The 23,481-nt window shown below is 33.1% G+C and overlaps 1 protein-coding gene and 1 long non-coding RNA gene across 2 annotated transcripts; both read right to left on the reverse strand.

The window, feature by feature from the left end:
* Nucleotides 1-3,099: 3,099 nt before the first annotated feature.
* Nucleotides 3,100-6,230, reverse strand: LOC140179499 (uncharacterized). The gene is made up of 3 exons (XR_011872981.1): nucleotides 5,869-6,230; nucleotides 5,725-5,784; nucleotides 3,100-3,678 (listed from the first exon to the last, which is right to left on the reverse strand). It is a non-coding gene; the product is annotated as an uncharacterized lncRNA (long non-coding RNA).
* A 9,643-nt stretch (nucleotides 6,231-15,873) lies between these two features.
* Nucleotides 15,874-17,932, reverse strand: LOC112750169 (uncharacterized protein At1g27050). Its single transcript, XM_025798748.3, has 2 exons — nucleotides 17,481-17,932; nucleotides 15,874-16,760 (listed from the first exon to the last, which is right to left on the reverse strand). The coding sequence occupies exons 1-2, from the start codon at nucleotides 17,814-17,816 to the stop codon at nucleotides 16,515-16,517; spliced, it is 582 nt and encodes a 193-aa protein (XP_025654533.1). The 5' UTR covers nucleotides 17,817-17,932; the 3' UTR covers nucleotides 15,874-16,514.
* Between the last annotated feature and the right edge of the window lie 5,549 nt (nucleotides 17,933-23,481).

Consider the following 23,481-nt stretch of genomic DNA (forward strand, 5'->3'; position numbering starts at 1 on the left):
AAAGGGGTGGTGGCTATTATTGATGATGTTGATGATGGAGTGGTATGGTTTAATGGTAGTGGCAGTTGTGTGACTTTGGTGGTTAGTGATATAGTAGGTGTAGTGTGAGGTGAGGGGGATAGGGTGGGATGATGCATGGGATGATGCAGTGCTATTGGTGTAGTAAGTGACGGGTGGTGGAAAGTTAGTGGTGAGGGTGGAGGACAATGGTGGATGGTAGAAAGATGTATGTATAATGACATTGATGATGATGACGGTGCTGGTTACAAGGAAGAGGTAAAATTGGAAAGAAATATTGACTATCAAAAAATTAACGATATGGGTAAAATTGAAACTTATCGAAAACGTTAAGGATAACATTGAAACAAATTAAACGTTAGAAGTATTTTTGAAAAAAAATTATACTTTACCCTAACAACAACGACAACAACAACAACAATACCAATAATAATAATAATAATAATAATAATAATAATAATAACAATAATAATAATAGTTTAACACTAAATACTCAAACAACAACAATAATAATTCAACATCAAGTACTCCAATTAAAACAACAACAATATAACTAATAGTTCTCGACTATCAACTTCATATGAAGGCAATTGTATGTGAGTTTTTACCATAATTTAAGTGCTCCAGCAACAATACTAACAATAATAATTTAATTTTAAATACTCCAATATTTAATTTGAAGTACAAACATACCATAACTATTCAACTAAAAAAACCATTACCTTCGTCAGTGATAGAATCATCTTCTTCTGACATGAACTCATCATAATTTGAATCATCAGTTTTAATTATTTTGCTCTGTCCTAAGCTACTAGCAGGTGCATTTTTATTCCTTAACTTTCTTTTCTTTAGTTTATAAAATTTTCCATTTAATTCATTGTTACTGATAACTTCTTCATCAAAGAGTACTGGTGGTTTGTTCAAGTTATCTTCACTATCGTAGTCATTAAAAGATTCATCCTCATCATAAGCAATGGCAGATTTGGAGTGGATAATTTTGGTGGATGGAAGCTTTGATAGAAGATAATTATCTACGTTTTAACAACAAAAATGATTAAATTGACATTACTAAATCACTAGATCAAAGTATTATAATACAATATCTTGTCTAAAATTATTCAATTTCTACTAAAGAACTACTGGCCCTCCTCCATTAATAAACAAAAAATAAAAACCCTAATTATTGACTAATGTATGAAACTACCAAACCCAAGAATAACTTTTTATAAACAAAATTTTGAACCATTCCTTCTAATGATCAACAAAATCATTAAAAAGTAAAAAAGCAATTTTTCAAAAAAGAGTATTCTAAAACTTCTAACAACCACACCAACACATTCAAGTGAGTCAAAGAGTTATACACAATTTATTGACATCACTTTGGTGTTTAACGAAAGTTGCCAGAGAAGTACTATTTTTTAGTGTCAGAAATATAAGAAAAGAAAAAATGATTCTTTCTATTTTGGAAGGGAGGATAACAAAATGACACGAAGATGGGCTTTTATTTGTTGAGTTTTTTAAATTTTATAACTCTCCAATAACATTCTTTTTAATTCTCTTCTGTCCAATCTATAAAATGACGTCTTCTAATCTGATGCTAGGCTGGAAGTTAAGGTGTTACATATGATTTTTGTTAACATCGTTAATTTGATGATTATCGGAATGAACATTTTGATTTATGGATTAAATTAAGAGACTATTTTGATTAGTTTAAAAATTAGTGGATCATTTTGATTATCAACTTAAAACCATTTTGATTGTTATCTCATTTATCAAAATTGGGAAACTGCTAATAGAAGTTGGACACCAAAATACCTTAAGGAGAGTAAATGACAAATAGGTCCTTGATTTTTTATCTCAAAGACAAATAAGTCATCAACTAATTAAAAATACAAAAAACGTCCCTCAATTTCTAAAATACGCTCCAGGGGACAAATTTGTCCTTATATATTTTAGATGGTGGGAATTAAATGTCTCGTATTTTAGAAAAATATAGATGTTTTTGTATTTTCAATTAGTAAGAAACTTATGTGTCTTCAAATTAAAAAGTTATTAGGGACATATTTATCTTTTTCTCCTTAAGAAAACATCCATCTAGCCAAATAAAAAAACAATATCCAAGCTTAAGTCTATGCTTGTATCACGACAAAAAAAAAAAACCAAATTCTACGCCTGCATGCATTCAATTTGTAAAGTTTGTCTAGATTTGTCCAAAAAAAAAAGGTCTAGATTGCTTCTCAAGAGTTTAGCATGTAGTCACCGATCGATCTTGCCAAATTTCTTTTCTTCATTTTCCGTTACCTCTTCTATAGGTTGCACCTTGTCATATTCTCTTTTTCATTCTCATTACCTCTTCTATAGCTAGCTTCAATGCTCTAATAATTATCTTACCACCTTTTTGGACTTAGTTGTCTAAGATTGAATTTGATCGAAATTTGATTGTCTCATTAATAATGAACAGGGATCTATTTGATTTGGATAGGAGATGATTTGTCTTATTCAAATAGTTACATGACTTGTGGCATTTAATATACTACATAAGATTATGCAGTTAATAGATTGTGACAAAATTAATAGATCATGATAAAATTAATAGAGAAGTCTTTTTGTCCAACAAAAATGATGATTAAAGATTAGGTTATCATTTTTTTAATAGTGAAAGAATGGATGATTCTTTCCTAAAATCGGATAAAAACAAGAAGTGAAAATTTACTCTAAAAAATTTCTGCAAATGTAAGTTAACTTCTCTCTCCTTATCTTTTCTCAAAATTTGCAATCTATAATATTTTTATAGTGAATTCTACTCAACCCTCGTATAAATAAAAGGTAAATTACTCCTTATAACATGTTTAATAACTATTAAACAAAATAAATTGTATCATTATTGTAACGACCCAATTTTCAATATGTCTAGATCATACCGAAAACTGAGCGCTACCAATTTGTCTTCCTAATTATTATCTATTATTTATCATATGAGCCTGATTCGTTGTTAAACGCATAGTTAATTTGCGTGGTGTATTTTTTTTTCCTGAAAATGTTTGGATTAATAGACAGAATCATTTATAATCAATTCACAAGTAATAACAGATAAAACAGTTATAAACAACCACACAAAAATACGTCACAAGTAGTTGACAACATTCGGTGATTCAGCCTTTATTAGCATATAGACTGTTAGTTAGAACACCCCTAGATATAGCTAAATAATATCTATATACATATATATACATACAACATCCCAGGTCCTGACCTGTTCAAGAGGTCCCTAAGCTGGCACCTAGGCTAGCCTAGACTCTATACTCACCTAGTCCCTCTAAACTACTAAAGCGAGGGAAAGTACGTTCTAGGTCTTCAAAACTCAAGTCAAGTGGAACGTCATCAAAAGATAGAACATCATCTGCTACTCCTCTGCACGATCAGACTTTTCCACAGGACGTCTCTCTGGTACCTCATGAAGTAGCCACACAATAGGAATCTCGTACACAGGATTTAGGTTAAAGTACGCATACGAACGGGGTGCAGACGTTGGCTGGTCTCACAGTATATACATATAATCAGAGAACGATATTCACCCTAGACTAAGAAGACTATCTAGAGCAGAATCCTCTTCTTGCGAACGGTCATCAGCGAACTATGGTAAGGTACTCTTACTTCCATCTGAAGGGAAAAGGGAGAGAGAAGGGGTAAGAACTGGGGAGTTCTTAGTAGGGTCGGGGTTATTAGTTAAGTTCATTAATTTCGTATTGTTTAGCAGACAAATAACAAAACATCGAGAAGTAGTGAACAGAAGATACAGATAAATAGAGAAAATAAAGAAAACAGAAAGCAAAACACAAACAAAAGAATACAAGAAAATAAAACACAGACACAGAGAATAGAATGAAAACAAAGAAGGCATACATTCAAACAACAATCATAACAGAGGAAATGCACAACCAAATATGATGCATGTCTAGCCCTAGTGCAGGTAATGAGCTCATTTGTCGGTTACATACCCGCTCCCGACGTTACCCGGAGTCCTCTGACCAGGTAAGGCTTTCCTGTTGGCAATGTCCCTCGCAAGAGTCCTTTGACTTGTGAGGCAAACCACTGCAAGAGTCCTTTGACTTGCAAGGCGGCACTAGCAACCCACTGCAAGAGTCCTTTGACTTGCATGGCGGAGCTAGTTAACTTATATCTGCCCAACACACTCTCTGTAAGAGTCCTTTGACTTACAAGAGCATACACACACTCTCACTGTAAGAGTCCTTTGACTTACAGGAGCATACACAGACACTCTCACTGTAAGAGTCCTTTGACTTACAGGAGTATATGCTAGTCGTGTGTTCTCGATACCTCTGTAAGAGTCCTCTGACTTACAGAATAGCATTATAGCTAAGTATCCCAGGAAAGCACTCTCAGTGGTCGTACCACCATCTATCTGACTGCCTTCATGCAGCAGATCATCACATAATCATTCTCATTATCATCATCACTTTCACATTCTTATGCAGTACCTCTTTCTTTCTCTGTTCAATCATGCTATACAAACTTTACAGCTTTTACTTTTACAACATCGTAACTCAAACCATTTCTCTTTATCACATTACTCTTTTCTCTTTGCCTTTTTACTTTGCTCTGGTTACTCTTTTCTCTGTATTCCTTTATTCTGCTCTGGTTACTCTGTTCTCTGTGTTTCTTTACTCTGCTCTGATTTCTCTGTTTAACGTATGTATTTAAAGCTTATGTAAATTTCGGTATGAATAGTTAATCTGTCCCAAGTATAGGTTCATTAAGTCTATACTGAAACAGTTTAACTTTTCATATAATACCTAACCCTATTCGCAATTCCAGGACTAGCTATGTTGCCCTAGTTCGTTCACTAGTCTCTGTCTGTTTTTCTGTCATTAAAACCTTACAGACTTTTCTTTAGTTTTTATCTTTTCTTCAAATTTTTATCTTTCTTTTATCTTTGCCTCACTAATATGTTCTTACCACTCCCTAAGTGTTTTATGAAGGTAATTATGAGATTCTGTGCTTAAAGTTGTCTTTCTAAAGCTTTTACAGAAAACTGCCTTTTCCATATTATTTTATTATTTTTATTAAAATATTATTTTTAATTAAATATTATTATTTAATATTTTATTATTATTTATTATTTTATTATTAAAATTTCGAAAATTAACTTTACTTTAACCTTTAACCTTTAAAATTTACTTTTTACCACCCGTAACTTTTAATATTTCTACTTTTACCACCCTAACTTTTGGAAATTACAAAATAACCCCCCAAACACCAAAATATTTACTTCCTTGCCCTTTTATGGATCAAAAAGGTGTTCTTCATTGTTCTTCACCACACTCAAAGTGTTCTTCGTGTTCTTCGTAAATTCTTCAGATTCTTTCTTTGTTTTTACCCGTTTTTCAGTCTTTTCAGCAACCGATTTTTACCATAATTCAAAATAAATTTTCAGCCACTAAAACCCCATCTTTTCTACATGATTTTAACACAAATTGAACCTCAATTTAAGCTCTAGGGTTTCGTTTTTCCAGCTGCCCAAGAACATGAACTTTAAAGCTTGAATTTCATCAAATTTCATCAAAATTTCACCAAATTTTCACCAAGAATCAATCATATATGCAACCAATTTTTAGCACAGCCAATTTATACAACATTCACACAAATCAAACACAAATAATCAAGATTAATTTCGTGACACCCTACCTGGTTTTGCTGCTCCTAATTCGGTTAAACTTTCAGGTGGTCCTTAAGCACTTTTTCCTCCTAAAACACATCAAGAACAACTTTAAATCCACAAACTCTCAACTGACCAAATCTCCCTCAGCACGTTAGGAAGAGATATCTCACCTTAGACTTGCTGGAAATTCACGTTTCTTGGCCCTCAAGTCAAGTTAAGCATGATTCCTAAGGAAGAACATCAAGAAAACACATGTTTTGCATGGTTTTCCTTGAAAACCGAATTGAAATGGGAGGGAGACAACCATATCACCTTATTTCTATCCTTGATAAGTTACTTGGTTATGTAGAGGAAGAAGAGAGGATCATTTTGGTGAAATCAGAGTTTTGATTTGAGTTTTGGTTCAGAAGAAATCAAGCTTTGAAGATTAAGTGTTCATGAAAGTTTCTCTCTTTTCTCTCTTGCTATTTTCGGCCAAAATGATGAAATGAGACAGCCTTGGAGGTCTTGGGGTGTAAGGTGAGTTGTGATTGGTTGGCTTGGAGGTGGATTAAAATAATATTAAAATATCTCTGGTGTACAACTACTAAAACTAGGTGTATCGGAACACTCGTAAAAACATCTCTAAAAATTATTTTCTGAGCTACTAGCATAAATGACACTAGTAACATATTTATTATGAGAGTAGAACATGTATAATGAGGTCTTAGCATTGCTAAATTCATCAGAGAGTGCTGATGCTAAGCTGCACCAGTAAACCGTAAACCCGGTTAAACTGATTTTCTCTTTTTAACAAAAACAGACCAGGTAACCTTATAATATCATTCAAGAATTTTCTAATACTAATATAATGATAATATTATACTATTATCTCTCTCCTCTCATGAATCGAGTCCGGTTTGTCAAATAGAGACTATTTACGAAAATCAGAATCAAAACTGCCAACCGATACGGTTCAAAAACTAGGTTCTTCGTGACCACGTTATCGAGCTTGCCTCGGAAAAGGTTCTAGCTTAAGGATGACATAATGATAATGAGGATTGAAATGCTTGATGATATAATAGAGGTGTTCCCTTTACTGGTCTTTCGGAGAAATCTATGCCTTCAGAAAAGATCTCGCGTACTCGAAAATCAGGGTTGTTACAATTATGATTAATACTAATTCTTAATTTGACTTGAGTTTTAATAACTTAACCAATTAAGCAATAATTTTTTTTGTAAATGATAGAATTATTAGAGAACTCATATTTTATAATTATATTTTTTTCAAATCACTTATTTAATGATAAGTTCTAACACACACACAAAAGAAAACTCAAATGCTGCATAATTTTGCTTTCAAAAAATATTTTTTTATTGAAGCAAAACTAAACTCAAATGCTGCATAATTTTGCTTTCAAAAAATATTTTTTTATTGAAGCAAAACTGTAATAGTCGTGCGTTTAGTTTACCCACTTTCTTAAGAGAATTTCAAATGATAAATATTCTAACCTAAAGCAAAATGAAAGAGCATATATACCTAATAGTTACGTGCTGATGAAATATTTTGTATCATATGCAAATTATAGAATTTTACTATAAGGAATTTAAAAACTAAAAGGGGGTCACCTAATTTGGTTATAGTAAACCTACTTAAAAGTTGGAATACTATTCGAAGGTATAACATAATGTTACATACCATTGCGATTTTTCTTCAATAGAAAAATAAAATTTTTCCAAAAGAAAAAGTTTGCATCAATTTAATTTCAATGGAAGAATAATCACTGTTGTCTTTTGTTTTTTGTTTTTTTGTTCCTCTTAGCATTTGACTCTTTGCTTTTTTTTTTTTTTTGAATTAATTAAGAAATGGATGGTATAGAAAAAATAAAAAATGTAAAATAGGATATTTTTAGTAACTCTTGTAATTTTAAAAAAATTATTATAGTTAATTAGTTAAATGTTCAAAATTTAAGATATAAATTAAGAGTTAGTATATATTAATTATGATGATATAATTTAGGGTTAAGTACTGAAATCGTCCCTAAGGTTTGGGGCGAAAATCAAAATCGTCCCCGACCTTTTTTTGTTATTAAAATCATCCCCAACATTACAAAACGTTATAAAATCGTCCTTTTGTCCATAAACAATACTTTTTGGACAATTTTACCCTTAAACAAGAATTAAAAAAAAAATTCATCTTCATCTTCCCCAGGCCAAATCCAGGGAAATGTCCCATCTCTATATAAGCCACGTAATGATTTGCATAGGATAAAAAGAAAGGGGCACCCTTTCTAAAGCATTAACAAACTGAAATCCAGTTAGATTAAATCCTGTATTGTCATCCTTCACTTCGAAGAAAGCTGCCTTCCTATCAGCATCTCCATGGATATTAAGAATTCCCCCATCTTTTGGTATCTTGATCTTTTGTTGTAATGGTTCATCTTCTCTTAACGCAGATCCAATTTCATAAACAATTTCATCTAAATGCAGATCCTTTTTCTCTTCCTTTCTCATTCACAACAACAACCTTTCATCTTCTTCTCATAACAATCCTTCTTTATATCTTCTTTCTTCATCTTTTTCTGCAGTGTCCACACAAATCTTCAACAATAATAATACCAACTATTTTTTTTTAATTTCAAAAAAATCAAACAAAATCAACAATAACAATACATCCAGATTCAAAACTCCATCACAACAACGGCACTAACTATTTTTTTTTAATTCCAAAAAAATCAAACAAAGCTAAAACAAAATCAACAACAACAATGTATTCCAATTCAAAAATCCATCAACAACATTACATTTAAATTCAAGACAAAAAATTCAAAAATTCAATCTTTCAAACTCAACAGAGAACGCAGAAAAGAGAAAAGAGAGAACAGAGAAAAAAGAGAGAACATGAATCCCAGAGATTCCAGATTTGAAGAACAAGTCTTCCCAGAGGTTCCAGATCCACATGCCACATGAACCCCAAGTCCTCTCTATCCCGAGAAACCTTCTTCAAGCAAAGAACATGAACAAAACCCTCGATCTCTCTCACTGAACAGCGATCATGAAGGAAAGCATTCGCTAGTCCTCGCCAGAACCTCCACCTTGACGACAGAAAGCTTCCCCTCCCTCCCTTCGCCAGAAGCTCCGCACAGTAGTGATTGGCGCCGATGACTCAACACCGGCTGTTGCTCTGCCTTATTCCCTTCTTCTTTCTTTCCTTTTCTTTCTTCTTTCTCTCTGTTTCTCTTTTCTTTTGTTCTGCATCTTTTTTTTTTCTATTTTAGGTGGAAGGGTGGGGTAAGGGGTGGGGAGGGGTGGGGGTAGGTGGGGTGGTTTATTTTTTTAAATATTTTTTATTTTTATTTAAGGGTAAAATTGCCTAAAAAATGTTGTTTATGGATAAAATGACGATTTTATAATGTTTTGTAATATTAGGGATGATTTTAATAACAAAAAAAGGTCGGGGAAGATTTTGATTTTCACCCCAAACCTTAGGGACGATTTTAGTAGTTAACCCTATAATTTATTTCATTAAATAGTTATTAGACATTTATAAAGAGTACTTAACTCTTTATTTGAGAAATGATTAGGTAGAAATTATTTAACTATTTTTAATTTGTTAAATTAAAAATTTAAAATAATACCAATACAGAAAGAGAAAACATACCCCCAAAAATTGAAGATCCAATGGACAACGATGTCGGTAAATAAAATTGCATTTATATCTCATACTTAGAAGGAGATATAATAACTGATGGCCATAGATTAGTTACTCCCACTTTTATATAGGAGCAACATTAACAAAAAAAAATATTTATAAATTGAATTTTTTTTGTTTTTAAAAAATTAATAATTAAAATTTTATCACTCTATTTTTTTTTACACCTTTTCTCTTCTTTAATCAAAATTCTAGAGGTTTTCCACTAATGCTCATGTTCTCATCTCATTCCTGTAGCTACTTCCCTCACAATTGTTGCATGTACTCTGCATTGTCACCGCTTGTTCTACTGTCATCGCACCACTCTTTTGAGTTCCTCTATGTTGTTGTACTTTGTCTTTGTCCTTGTCCCTACCAATTACTCAAGTTCAAAAAAATTTACTTTATTTTACTTTATTATTTTTTTTTTGAAAACTTTTGTGAATTTTGAATATTTTTCTACTATCTCATCAGCACCATAATTTTCATTTTATTTTATCTCTCTGCTTTGCTTTTTTGCTTTTTCAAAAAGAAACTATTGTAAGTCATTGAAGCAATTTTAATACATTATGTGAGACATGAACCAGAGAGATATATTATGCAAAATTAGTCTTTCTTTATCAGTTGGAAGTTAAATCTTGTTGTCTATAGTTAAGCCTAATAATTGATTAATTATTATTTTATCATGTGTTTGCATAAAGAATTAATTGATTGAACATGTCCCATGAGAATTGAAAATCTTAATCTCTTCTAGCAAAAAACTATCTTAATTAATTTTGGATTCTTTTTGTAGTATTTTCTATTAGTTATACACAATAAATATACTTCCTATCATTCTAATAATGTAGTAAAGTTGTATTCAGTAATCACTATTAGTAAGAAAGAAAATAGGCTACAGTTCTGAGTTTGTGAAACAGGCATTGTTCAACCTCTGTATTCCTAATCCACTACTTTGTTATTTAAATTGACTACTTTGTTGGAATTGCTTATATTCAAGGTATATTTTGAATTTTGTGAGTCATGCAATTGCAATTCCAATATTTTATCCCCATTTCTTTGGTATACTTGTTAATTACAATCCATTAATGTTTGTGTGTGATAGGAAAAGGATTTGAAATGGCATCTTCTGGGTCTATACGACTTTTTTTTTCTGTTTATCAAGTTTATATTGACTAAATTCACGATGCAACCACATGTATTTCTCTTGCATGTTTGGAATGGTGGCCTGATGCAGGTTTTGTGGTCTTGGAGAAAATCTATAGAAGAAGCAAAGAACAAGTCATAAGAAAATAGCACCTCCAATTTAGAGTCTTCATAGTAGATGGTGATTTTTGAATTTTTTGCTAGATTGCTTTAATGACTGAGACTGGTTTTAAACTTTAATTTTCTATAAATATCCTCCATAAAGCTCATTTCATCATGTAACCTATCCAACTATATCTGCTATCAATTGATCATGGGGCATTATGGTCGGCTTAGTTTTATATATACACTCAATCAGGATTCTAGTATTGAAAATATAGTAATGAACCTCTTTTTCTGTGTTCTATTTTTTCACAGCACTAATGATGAAGTTCTAAAGAAAATGAAAAAAGACTACATGCTACAATATGGTATTGGTGGGGAGGGCATTGCAAGAATGTAGCTTATAAAATGTCAATGTGAAGGCCAAAGATTGTATATATGTTATTAAGCTGATGTATTAGAACCATCACTATGTGTATAATTTTTTTTTTTTTGAAATTTGTATTCAGCTAGAACAAGAATGTTCCCAAAATGAGTTTTGATGATTCTCGAAGGAATTGAACTCAAGAATTGAGGTTATTTTGGGGAAAATAGATAAATAGAGTGTTATTTATGTTGGTTCCTTTGTTTAAAGTTTTTCAAATGATTTTATGGCACTCCATGGCTTGAATAATCCAAATAGAGCTATTCTCTCATCTTTTAACTAAAACAAATATACTTTCTTGCTTTTCATATTTTTACATTAACCATATTTATCTTAAACTAATTTTGCTATATTAGAAACATGAGATCATTGCTATTTTGGAACAAAATGTCACAACTTGAGCATTGTGAACTAGAAGACCAAACAAATCAAATTACTTTCGATTTGATCCACTAAATAAACTATCTTTACAAAATTTAAAAGGAGACCCAACATTTAGTCACAGTAGAATCTTATATTTTATAAAAGAGTAAATAGTCATTTTGGCACCTAAAAAATTCAATTTTTGAAAAAACGGACCTCAACATTTGTTTTTAACTCCCTAAATATTTCATTTGACAAAGTGACTCAAATATTTGGTCAATGGTTAATTTACCTAATCAGCTGTTAAATTTTTTATGAAGGTACTAATTTATCTTTGTCTTCTCTTATAAAATTACAAATTTACCCATACTCTCTCTCACCATTACCTACCACCATTCCTTCATCCTTCACCCACATTACCGCACACCCTCCCCCTACCCCTACCTCAGCTTCCACCACCACCATAACCAATCTCCAATTCTCCATTGCATTAACCAAATGAGTAAAACATTAACATAATAACCACACCTAAATCAACTAGAAAACTCCCAAATAGTACTGAACAAAGGAACAAAACAAAGTCTCAAAAATTAATTTCATAATAATCAAACAATGGTTGATCAAATCAAATCTAATAATAAAATAGGGGCAAAACACAATAAACCCCGACAACAAAGAGTAGTGTGAGGTGTTGTAAAATTAGATATCCATAATCGCAGGCTACGAAAAAATTAATAATAGATCTTGACCCAGAATTTCAATAAAGAAGGATGAACAATTCGAAGATGAAGAAGATGAATACGAAAAACAAGAAAACAGAAGAAGAAACACCTGATAAAAAAGAAAAACTTGTGAGTGGAATAGAAAATGGCAAAAGGTGTGGGTTTTGGAAAATTGGTTTCAATCAAGTTCGCTCTGTAACTTTCTCGAAACGAAAGTGGGAGATGATGAAACACAAGGTGACAATGAAGCACGACGATAGCGACTGATGATTAGAGAGAGGCGATGATAAGTCATGAGGCAAGCTTGCCAATGAAGTGGAGGTCCTCTTGTAGGACCGACCATGGCAACGACAGATGAATTGGAGGTCCTCTTCTAGTAGTTGTGGTTGGCCGTAGGAGAGAGAGAGAGAGAGAGAGAGAGAGAGAGAGAGAGAGAGAGAGAGAGAGAGAGAGAGAGAGAGAGAGAGAGAGAGAGAGAGAGAGAGAGAGAGAGAGAGAGAGAGAGGTCATGGCAGCCGCAATGGGAGAAACAAAGGAAATGGGGTTGGAAGCGAGCTTTTCCGTTTTGGGAAGATTGGTATAGGGGTGTCCATGGATCAGATCGTATCCGTAGATCCGCGGTAAATATCCGCATCCGATCCGAAAATTGCGGATACGATCCGATCCGCAAATTGATCGGATCGGATCGCGGATATCTGCTCTACATCCGCGTATCCGATCCGCGGATCCGCAGATCCGCACTATAATAATTAATAAATAAATAAATATATATGTTTGGTATTATATTTACTTGTTTGTATGTTTTAGTTAGTAATTATTATTCATATATTGTATTATTTTATTTTTGTTATTTAGAAATAGTTTGATTAAAAATATTTTAGGAATAAATAAATTTAAAAGTATGAAAGAAATATTTTTATCGAATTCTTTTACATAGAAATATGATTAAAAAGAGAAGGTTTAATTATGCGGATATATCCGATATCCGATCCGATCCGATCCGCAAATGTGCAGATCGGATCGGATCGGATCCGGCACTAAAAAGTGCGGATATCATATCCGATTCGATCCGATGAAAATTGTGCGGATCGGATCGAATTTTCGGCCATATCCGATCCGATCCGATCCGCGGACACCCCTAGATTGGTATCAGTGTGGTTGTTTATGGAAACTGTTGCAATGGTGATATGGTAATAATAGACTGATAAGTGGAGAGAGAGAATAGAGGGTAGATTAGTAATTTTATAATAAGTTAATAGTTGATTAAATAAATTAACTATTGACTAAACGTTTGGATTACTTTGTCAAATAGATATATTTTTCAGGAGTCATTTTTTTAAAAACAAATATTGAGGTCCATTTTATAAAAAACTGAATCTTTTGGGTGCCAAAGTGACTATTTACCCTTTACAAAATCTTAGGACACAAAAAGATAAACAAATCAAAACAAAATATAGGTTCATTTTCAAGTTTTTAACTGAAACATCGGGGTAGGGTTTAGATTCTCATTGTACAACCTTATTATATGTATATATAGACATGGTTCTTTACAACAATATATGCAAAAATCATAATACTCTAAACTAACATTACAAATCAATCATTTTTCCTTTCGAATTACCATGTCCTCCAAGTTCATAGAATGGCACATTTTAATGTTTCGACCATTCTATATGTTGTCTGCTAAAATTGCGTTGACTGCATGCCATTTCTGGTGATAAGTACCAGATCCAGCCATTTTAATTCCCAATATCTACAGCATAATGCCAAGTAAGCTTTTGATGTCCCAAGGACTAGAATAGCAAAACTATGAAGTAAAAAATAAAAGATACTTTACCATGACTTTTATTATTCTTCAAAATATCCATGGAGACTTCAAAATACGCCAATTGTCACAGAATGTTAATGTTTTGTTGGATATTGTTAACAAACAGCATATACACCCTAAATTGATTAAGACCAAAATCAAGTGGACAAAGAGACATAACTAAATTAAAAAAGGTAGTTGCTTAATTAAGCATTGGGGACTTAAAAACTTTTAAAGTACACAAAGTTAAAAACCTGATACAATTGTGTTGGAAGAAAATTATAATGGGGTAGCAGTTGAAAATCAACTGGCTCATTAATTCTTCTATAGTAAAGTAGGGTTCGTTTGTGTGTTATTCTTAAAAAAGATTTTTTTTTTAAATGATATTTTTTTAAAAGATTTTTTACAAAAGTAAATGTGATTTTATGTTTGGATATCTCATATAAAAAGATCTTTTTATCTATCAATTATATTTAGGTAAAATAAGATAAAAATATTTTTTGTTCATTTATTACGTGAAAAACATCTTTTTTTTTTAAGAAAAAAAATCTTTTAAAAAAATGTAAATTGTAACTTCTCAAAAAAGATTTTTATTTTTTATTTTTTATTTTTGTAGTGCTTTTACTTTTATTATTAGAAATTTACCAAACACACTAAAAAATAAAAAAAATATTAAAAAATATCTTTTTATATCGATTTAATGGCGCCCAAACAAGTATTAAACATTTTAAGCTTAGTGTTTTTAGTTGCAAATTCTTTTCTCTACAATAAACTAAGCGCTTTGTGCTTGATCTTCATTCTATGATATAGAAAAAAAAATTAGTGCACTCAACTCCACTCCCTTGAGTGGTTGATATCCTAACTAAACCACTCTGAGCACCAACTTTTGAGATTAGAGTTTCAAAACCAGAGCAAAAATCAATCCAGTTAGTTAAGCAATTCTCATATATTTTAGCCTTTTAGGCAAGGTAGCGCAGTTTGTTATAAGCTACTAATCTACTATCACTTGCGTACTCTATTGTTTCTATATATGGCTTCAACTGGTTTACATTTAGAATTATCAATCAATAAGATAAAGTATATTTGATTTGGACAGTGTCAATTTTTGTTAGTAAGTAGAGAGGATCTAGAAGGGACCGACGAACAGAATAATGTTGCATCTTTCAAGCATATTGTATTTCTAGAGTTTATCTTTTATGCTTTGGCGCTTGATAAAAATGGTGGTCACTTTGTTGTTATACTAGTGCCTGAAATTCATAATAAACACAAATATTCTTCATTTTTTTAAATAAAAGAGAGATGTTATCTTCCAACATTATATTGACATAATTATGATTTATATAGTTTGGTTCCTTGATTATTGAAACAAAGTTTTTTTTAACATATATCAAACACAAAATAAAATTAAACTTCATCCAAATTTATAAAAATTTCTATCAAAAAATTAATAAAATAAAATAAAATAAAATGAAACCTGCGTAATTCGCAGGTCAGATATGAAGTACAACAATATAGAGGGATCCAAAAGTATGATGCAACGAAAGTAGATGAAGTGGTGACGGTGTTGAGTACAGGCAGCAGCTGTGGCAATAGTAGCTACGGCCTACGAGGATGGAACAAGAATAGGAACATTAGGGAAAAAAATCTTAACAGAAACAACTGTCTTATCTCTAGAATTGTGATTAAAAGAAAAGAAAAAAGGCATAAAAAATATAGAGACAAATTTTTAATTTATTAATTTTTTTCAAAAATAAAAAAACGAGATTCAATTTGTAAATATTTTTTTTGTTGATTAATGTTACTCCAGTATAGAAGTGGGAGTAACAAATCCGTAGCCATAATGGATAATGTCATTCTGTTATTTCTAAATTATCTTTTATAATTAAAGATTTCTTCTATCACCATAAAAGAAAAAAAAAACAAAATAATAAGGATAGAGAATAGTTTTAAAAAAAAACAAAAAAAAAATGTAATATATCGAATTTAAAAATGACAATATCTCTTTGCCAAAGAAACAAATACATAAGTCAAATGGAGAAGGTGTGCATTAAGCATAATTTTACAATGGACTACACTAACAATATACAATTTATTGCCTAATGTAATAATTAAACCATGTTGTAAAGTTCCCCCGAGTAAAGCCGAATGCTGAATGATCCTAGCAGAGGAGAAACTTTAATTCCATGCACAAATTGAATCATTGAATTGGGTCCATTGCTTACAAGAAAAGTTACAAATATTCCCCTGCTTCACTATAAAAGCACTCCAACAATTAAATTAGAATAAGCAGCAGTGTAACATCATGAAACTCAAAACAAGGTTCATATGAAAAGAATCATGAATTTACACATCTGCATTCTAAATAACTGAAAAAGATGCTACATAGTAATCAATATTTACCCCCATTAAATCCATGATTGTCGAAAACTAGAATTCCATAAATAGCTTGCACAAAGTTACACCTTAGTAGCTCATAATTGAGCAACTTCTTCCTAAACAGAAACATTATAAATACCTAACCCTAAAACTGAGACCGATATTACAGAAACTAAGAAAACCCTTTTGATTATGATGATTTTCACTGATCAGAGGATATCATCATAAGCAACAATTTCTCTTCCCTTGAAAGGTACTTCAAGAACCAAGCTACCTGCGTTATCAACACTGGTTCTGGTATTGCCTATAGCTGAAGCAAGTCTATTACCCCTTCCATGTCTTCTCAAAGGTACCTCAGCACGCACAAGCTTCGACATTGATCCTTTGTCCTTGTTGTTATTACCAATTCCTTCCCTCCACATGGCTAGAGGGTCAGTTGCCCACAACACCTGAACCTGTTTTCAAATTCATAGTAATTCATTTGCTATTATAATGTTCAGAAGTTATATGTATAAAATCAAGAATGAGTGGTTGTGCTTGATCATGGAACACAAAGCGAGCATGCACTAATTTCTCCAACATTTTTAACAATGCAATTAAACCATTCCCCAAATTACACATTAAACAAATTAAATGAAACTGTTCAGTTTTAAAGTGAGTCAAATCCCAAACAATTAAGCTGAAATTCTACTACTATCTCAACGGAAAGAACTAGTCACTCTTGCGCAACTTTCATCAAAGTTCCAACCTTTCAAGATTGCTTCATCAAAATTCCAAGCACTTAGGTGAAAACTATCCAATTTTTAACAAAGAAACCATAATGGTACAACATAGAGATTTCAGTTTTAGTTTTCAGTTTTCAGCTTCAAGATTCAAAATTTCAAACTAGTTCACTTCAATTTTGTTCAATTTTAACGGATAAAACCACTCTTGCACACTTAAGAAGAGCTCAACTTCACATTGGAACTTCAAGGTTTCAAACTTTCACCAACTCTCGTACAATTAATCTGGAAATTTCTCAAAACATATAACGATTCCGGACACAATCATGTTATACTTTCTCAATTAAGCTGGAAACAACTCCTTCACAACATGGAAACTTCAAAATTGTAAGATCCGAAAACACTAAACCCTAAATTTCGAAGATAGAAAACAAAAAGCGAAGAAAAGGGGACCTTTTTGGAGTGAAGAGTAATTCCAAAGGATGGGTCGGCGCCGGCGGCGATAGCGGCGTCGGCGGAGTCCTTGGTCCGGTAGGTGACGTATCCGACGGCGTCGCCGTCGATGCGAATGCGAGCAATGGGGCCGTAGATCTCGAAGCGGGACTTGAGGTCAAGGACGGAGCAGTCGTTGGGAAGGCCCATAATGACCACCGCGGACGGGGGCGCAGGCCTCGATGATGGTCGGTCCTCCGGCTCCTGAAGCACGGGCTCCGGCGGTGGGCGGCGGCGCTTCGGGTAGGGGGCGTGGCGGGAAGAAGTGTAAGAGGGTTTGTCTCTCTTGTGACTCATTATTGAAAGAAGAATGCAGCGTCAAACGCGGGTAGTTAGAACTTAGAAACGCAACGCAATGTTATTATGTAAACTACCAAAATCGAGTAAAGTACCAAAATAATTGAAGTATACCTACTAAAAATAAATTAAACTACACATATATTTATATATAAATATATTAATAATTGATTTTAATAGTTAATTTTAGTATACAAATAATATTTTTTAATAAAAAATTATAACCATAGTTATCAAAAATAATTAATTCGGTCATTGAGTTATTAGATTATTAGTTCAATTGGTAAATTGATGATTTATTTCATTAATTTAGTCATAATTAAATAAAAATATAAAATTATAAAAATAAAACTAAAATTAAAAGTTAAAATGCATAACTTTACTAAATATCAATTCTTAAATACAATTTATGATGCAAAAAGAAATAATAAATTAGTCACTAATATAAAATATTTTTTTAATTTAAATAACAAAAAAAACACAAAAATTAACACAATCAGTATATCAATATTTTTTGAATTACAACATATGTCCATTCCCTCTACTTTAAATAGTTTTTGGAATCCCTCATCTATTGGTACTTTTAAGATTAATTGTGATACTAGTTATTTTGGTTCAGGTGATAGTGTTGGTTTTTCTTGTGTTATTAGAGATTGTAATGAGAGTTGGCAAATGGGGTGTTTGGGAATGATTGAAAGTAATAGTATTCTTCAAGGAGAATTATTTGCCATTTGGAGAGGATATCTCTTAACTTGGGATGTGGGTCAACGAGATGTTATTTGTGAGACAGATTGTGTGGAAGCATTTAATCTTGTTACTCAATATGGTTTTGGGTTTATTGATCCATTGGTGCTCAAAATAAGAGATATCATGCATTGGAATTGGCGTGTTGACTTTCGTTTGATTATGAGAGATGCAAACACGGTGGCAGATACTATGGCAAATATGGCGATGAAGTTACAACTTTCACATGTGGAGCTTATTTCACCTTAGGAGGAGTTTAAGAGTAGTCTTAAAAGGGACTGTCCCTCTGTTTACGCAGTTCCTTGTTTTGTTTGTTTTGTTTTTCTTTATTTAGTTTATTTCAGTCACCAAAAAAAATATCAATATGTTCCTATATTATGTGTTATTTCTTGTTTGATATCAAATTTGGTATTCATGTCAATCTACATTTAAAAGAATACAAGTAAAAATAAAAATTGGTTCATAGTTTATTATAGGGTTAAGTACAATTTTGGTCCTCAACGTAGAGGCTGAAAATTTATTTCGTCCCCGCCCTTTTTTTGCTACAAAATAGTCCCAAAAGTTTCAGTTTATTTTAAAATCATCATTTTTACTAATTTTATTTTTTTATTACCAAATTATTTCTCATTAAAAAATTATAAAAATAAAATAAATAAAAAAAAAGAAAGAAAGGCCATGAGATGGGAGAAAGAGAATGGGGGAGGGAAGAACCGGGGAGGGCCGCCGCACCACCACACTGCCGCATCACTGCACCACCGCAACGCCGCCCCGCCGCCTGTCATCTGTCACTGCTCCGCTCGCCGTTTCACCGTTTCTGCTTCTACTTCGGCTTCGGCTTCTGCTTCCGATTCTGCTTCTGCATCTCCATCTGGATCTGCTTCTTCTTCTACATCTGCATCTACATCTGGATCTGCTTCTTCTTCTGCTTTTGCATCTACTTTTACTTCTGCTTTGTTTCTGCTTTGCTTCAACTTCTGATTCTGCTTTTGATTCTGATTTTGATTTGTTATTTTTCTGATTTTATTGTTGTTATGTGTTAATTTTGTTGTTAAATTTAATGTTGTAAATTTCTGCATTTGAATAATCTTGAATCTGATTATTGGGATTTGGTGGGAGTAAGGGCGGTGGTGGTGGTGGTTCTGCTTCCGGTGGATTTGGGGAAAGAAGGGGGGAAGAGTATTTTCGTTCCAAGGATGATTTTAAAATAAACTGAAACCTTTGGGACCATTTTGTAGCGAAAAAAAGGTCGGGGACGAAATAAATTTTCAGCCTCTACGTTAGGGACCAAAATCGTACTTAACCCTTTAATTTATTATATAATAATCTTTTGTCACAAATAATATTAAAAAGCATGATGGCAGAGTGGCAATGGGGAGGCATTGCATTCACAATGCCCTTGTTTAAAATGTTGTAGTAGTAGACTTGCGGAAGCTCCTCTAGTGGTTCAGCAGTGCACGGGTGCATGGTGGACCCAAGCGAATCAAGAGCGGTGCGAAACGCAAACCGGCTAATTTTTAACGGATTTGACCACTATTGACCAGTTCAACTACAAGTCCGGTCCAATTCAACCAGATTGGTCCGGTTCGATTCTGATAACTATGATTATAATGCTCACAAATTTTATCATAGAAGAATAAAAGTTAATTTGTAATCATAAAAGATAGCTTTTATTAGATAAAACTACTCAAATCTTAAAAAATTACCAAAAATTCTTAAATTACTCTTTTATTCATATCTTATCCCCAATCTCCAATATTCTTCATCGACTAAATTTTTAAAGCTGTCATCCAGATTAGGTCCGTACACCAATTTTACCTCTCAGTTTCTAATTGTACTAAATGAACTCCTCATATTGATCTCCGGGCTGCATACAAGTCCTTCAGGCCATTTCTGGCGTGAGTCAGCAAGCGGATCGCTGATCTGGCACTGCCACTGTCACTTAGGATGTTATAACGGCTAGCTAATATGGCATACTTTCCTGAATTCAATGATTTTCAATGGCCAGTTTTCAACGAATTTGACCACTGTTGACAGGTTCAACTGTAAGTTCGGTCACTAATCGAACTAGCCATATCGATCTGGTCTGATTCTGATAACTATGATTATAATGCTCAGAAATTTGATCATAGAAGAATAAAAATTAATTCGTAATCATAAAAGATAGATTTTAATAGATAAAACTACTCAAATCTTAAAAAATTATCAAAAATTCCTAAATTATTCTTTTATTCATATCTTATCCCTAATCTCCAATACTCTCATCGACTAAATTTTCAAAGTGGTCATCAAGATTGAGTCCGTACACCAATTTTACTTCTCAGTTTCTAATTACACTAAATGAATCTCTAAGATTGAGCTCTGGGTTGCATACAAGTCCTTCAGGGTCATTTTTGGCATGAGTCAGCAAGTGAATTACTGATCTGGCACTGCCATTTCCAGCTAAGATGTTATAATGGCTAGCTAATGTGGCACACTCTCCAAAATTCCTCAATTCAATCTTTGTCCCTAATTATAAACCCTACAAGAAATTCTTCTTCCTTCCATTTTGATTTTGTTCCTTGGTACGTGAAATCGTGATTATACATTCCCTGGCTATAGCGCCAAAAGCTTGGTGTGGGAGAACGTGATCTCAAGACTTCTCCACAATTTCGTGTAACTGACCAGCAAGTGCACTGGGTCGTCCAAGTAATACCTTACGTGAGTAAGGATCGATCCCACAGAGATTGTCGGCTTGAAGCAAGCTATGGTCATCTTGTAAATCTCAGTCAGGAAGATTCAAATGGTTATGAGGTTTTGATAATTAAAATATAAATAAAATATAAAATAAGATAGAAATACTTATGTAATTCATTGGTGGGATTTCAGATAAGCGTATGGAGATGCTTGTTGCCTCTGAATATCTGCTTTCCTACTGTCTTCACCGCACGGCTAATCATATGTCGGTTCTCACTCATGTTGGAATAGGATCCATTGATCCTTTTGCGTCTGTCACTACGTCAAACACTTGCGAGTTTGAAACTCGTCACAGTCATCCCATCCCAGATCCTACTCAGAATACCACAGACAAGGTTTAGACTTTTTGGATCTCAAGAATGCTGCCAATTGATTCTAGCTTATACCACGAAGACTCTGATCTCATGGAATGGAGGGCTCTGTTGTCAGGAGAGGCAACCATGCGTCGTGAACCAGGAGGCCAAGAGATATGCATTCAAGCTTGTTTTCATGTAGAACGGAAGTGGTTGTCAGGCACGCGTTCATAGGTGAGAATGGTGATGAGTGTCACATAATAATCACATTCATCATGTTCTTGTGTGCGAATGAATATCTTAGAGAAGAAATAGGCTTGAGTTGAATAGAAAAACAATATTACTTTGCATTAATTCATGAGGAACAGCAGAGCTCCACACCTTAATCTATGGGGTGTAGAAACTCTACCGTTGAAAATACATAAGTGATGAAGGTCCAAGCATGGCTGTGAGGCCAGCCTCCAAACGTGTACAATATGATCTATGATAGCATAAAATTGATCAAGGATATAAAATAAATCACTAAAAGTAATTTTTATACTAAACTAGTAGCTAGGGTTACAGAAAATAAGTAACTAAGTGCAGATGGTGCAGAAATCCACTTTCGGGGCCCACTTGGTGTGTGCTTGGGCTGAGCATTGAAGCTTTCATGTGTAGAGACTCTTCTTGGAGTTAAACTTCAGCTTTGGTACCAATTTGGGCGTTTAACTCCAGCTTTTATGCCAGTTCTGGCGTTTAACGCCAGAATAGGGTAGAAAGTGGGCGTTCAAACGCCCGTTTACATTATCAAAACTCGAGCAAAGTATGGACTATTATATATTGCTGGAAAGCCCAGGATGTCTAATTTCCAACGCAATTGAGAGCGCACCAATTGTGTTTCTTTAGCTCCAGAAAATCCATTTCGAGTGCAGGAAGGTCAGAATCCAACAGCATCTGCAGTCCTTTTTCAGCCTCTGAATCAGATTTTTGCTCAGGTCCCTCAATTTTAGCCAGAAAATACCTGAAATCACAGAAAAACACACAAACTCATAGTAAAGTCCAGAAATGTGATTTTTAAATAAAAACTAATAAAAACATAGTAAAAACTAACTAAAACATACTAAAAACTACCTAAAAATAATGCCAAAAAGCGTATAAATTATCCGCTCATCACAACACCAAACTTAAATTGTTGCTTGTCCCCAAGCAACTAAAAACAAAAATAGGATAAAAAAAGAGAATATACAATAAATTCGGAAAACATCTATAAAGATTAGTTTTAATTAGATGAGCGGGGCTATTAGCTTTTTGCTTCTGAACAGTTTTAGCATCTCACTTTATCCTTTGAAGTTCAAAATGATTGGAATCTATAGGAACTTAGAATTCAGATAGTGTTATTGATTCTCCTAGTTCAGTATGTTGATTCTTGATCACAGTTACTTTATGAGTCTTGGCCGTGACCCTAAGTATTTTGTTTTCTAGTATTACCACCGGATACATAAATGCCACAGACACAAAACTGGGTGAACCTTTTCAGATTGTGACTCAGCTTTGCTAGAGTCCCTAATTAGAGGTGTCTAGAGCTCTTAAGCACACTCTTTTTTCTTTGGACCACGACTTTAACCGCTCAGTCTCAAGCTTTTCACTTGACACCTTCACGCCACAAGCACATGGTTAAGGACAGCTTGGTTTAGCCACTTAGGATAGGATTTTATTCCTTTAGGCCCTCCTATCCATTAATGCTCAAAGCCTTGGATCCTTTTTATTTTACCCTTGCCTTTTGGTTTAAAGGGCTATTGGCTTTTTTTGCTTGCTTTTTTTCTTTCTTTTTCTTTTATTTTTCGCCATTTTTTTTCGCAAGCTTTGTATTCACTGCTTTTTCTTGCTTCAAGAATCAATTTTATGATTTTTCAGAT

The sequence above is a fragment of the Arachis hypogaea genome, chromosome 15 (assembly GCF_003086295.3).
Source record: "Arachis hypogaea cultivar Tifrunner chromosome 15, arahy.Tifrunner.gnm2.J5K5, whole genome shotgun sequence".
In the NCBI taxonomy this organism is placed as follows: domain Eukaryota; kingdom Viridiplantae; phylum Streptophyta; class Magnoliopsida; order Fabales; family Fabaceae; genus Arachis; species Arachis hypogaea.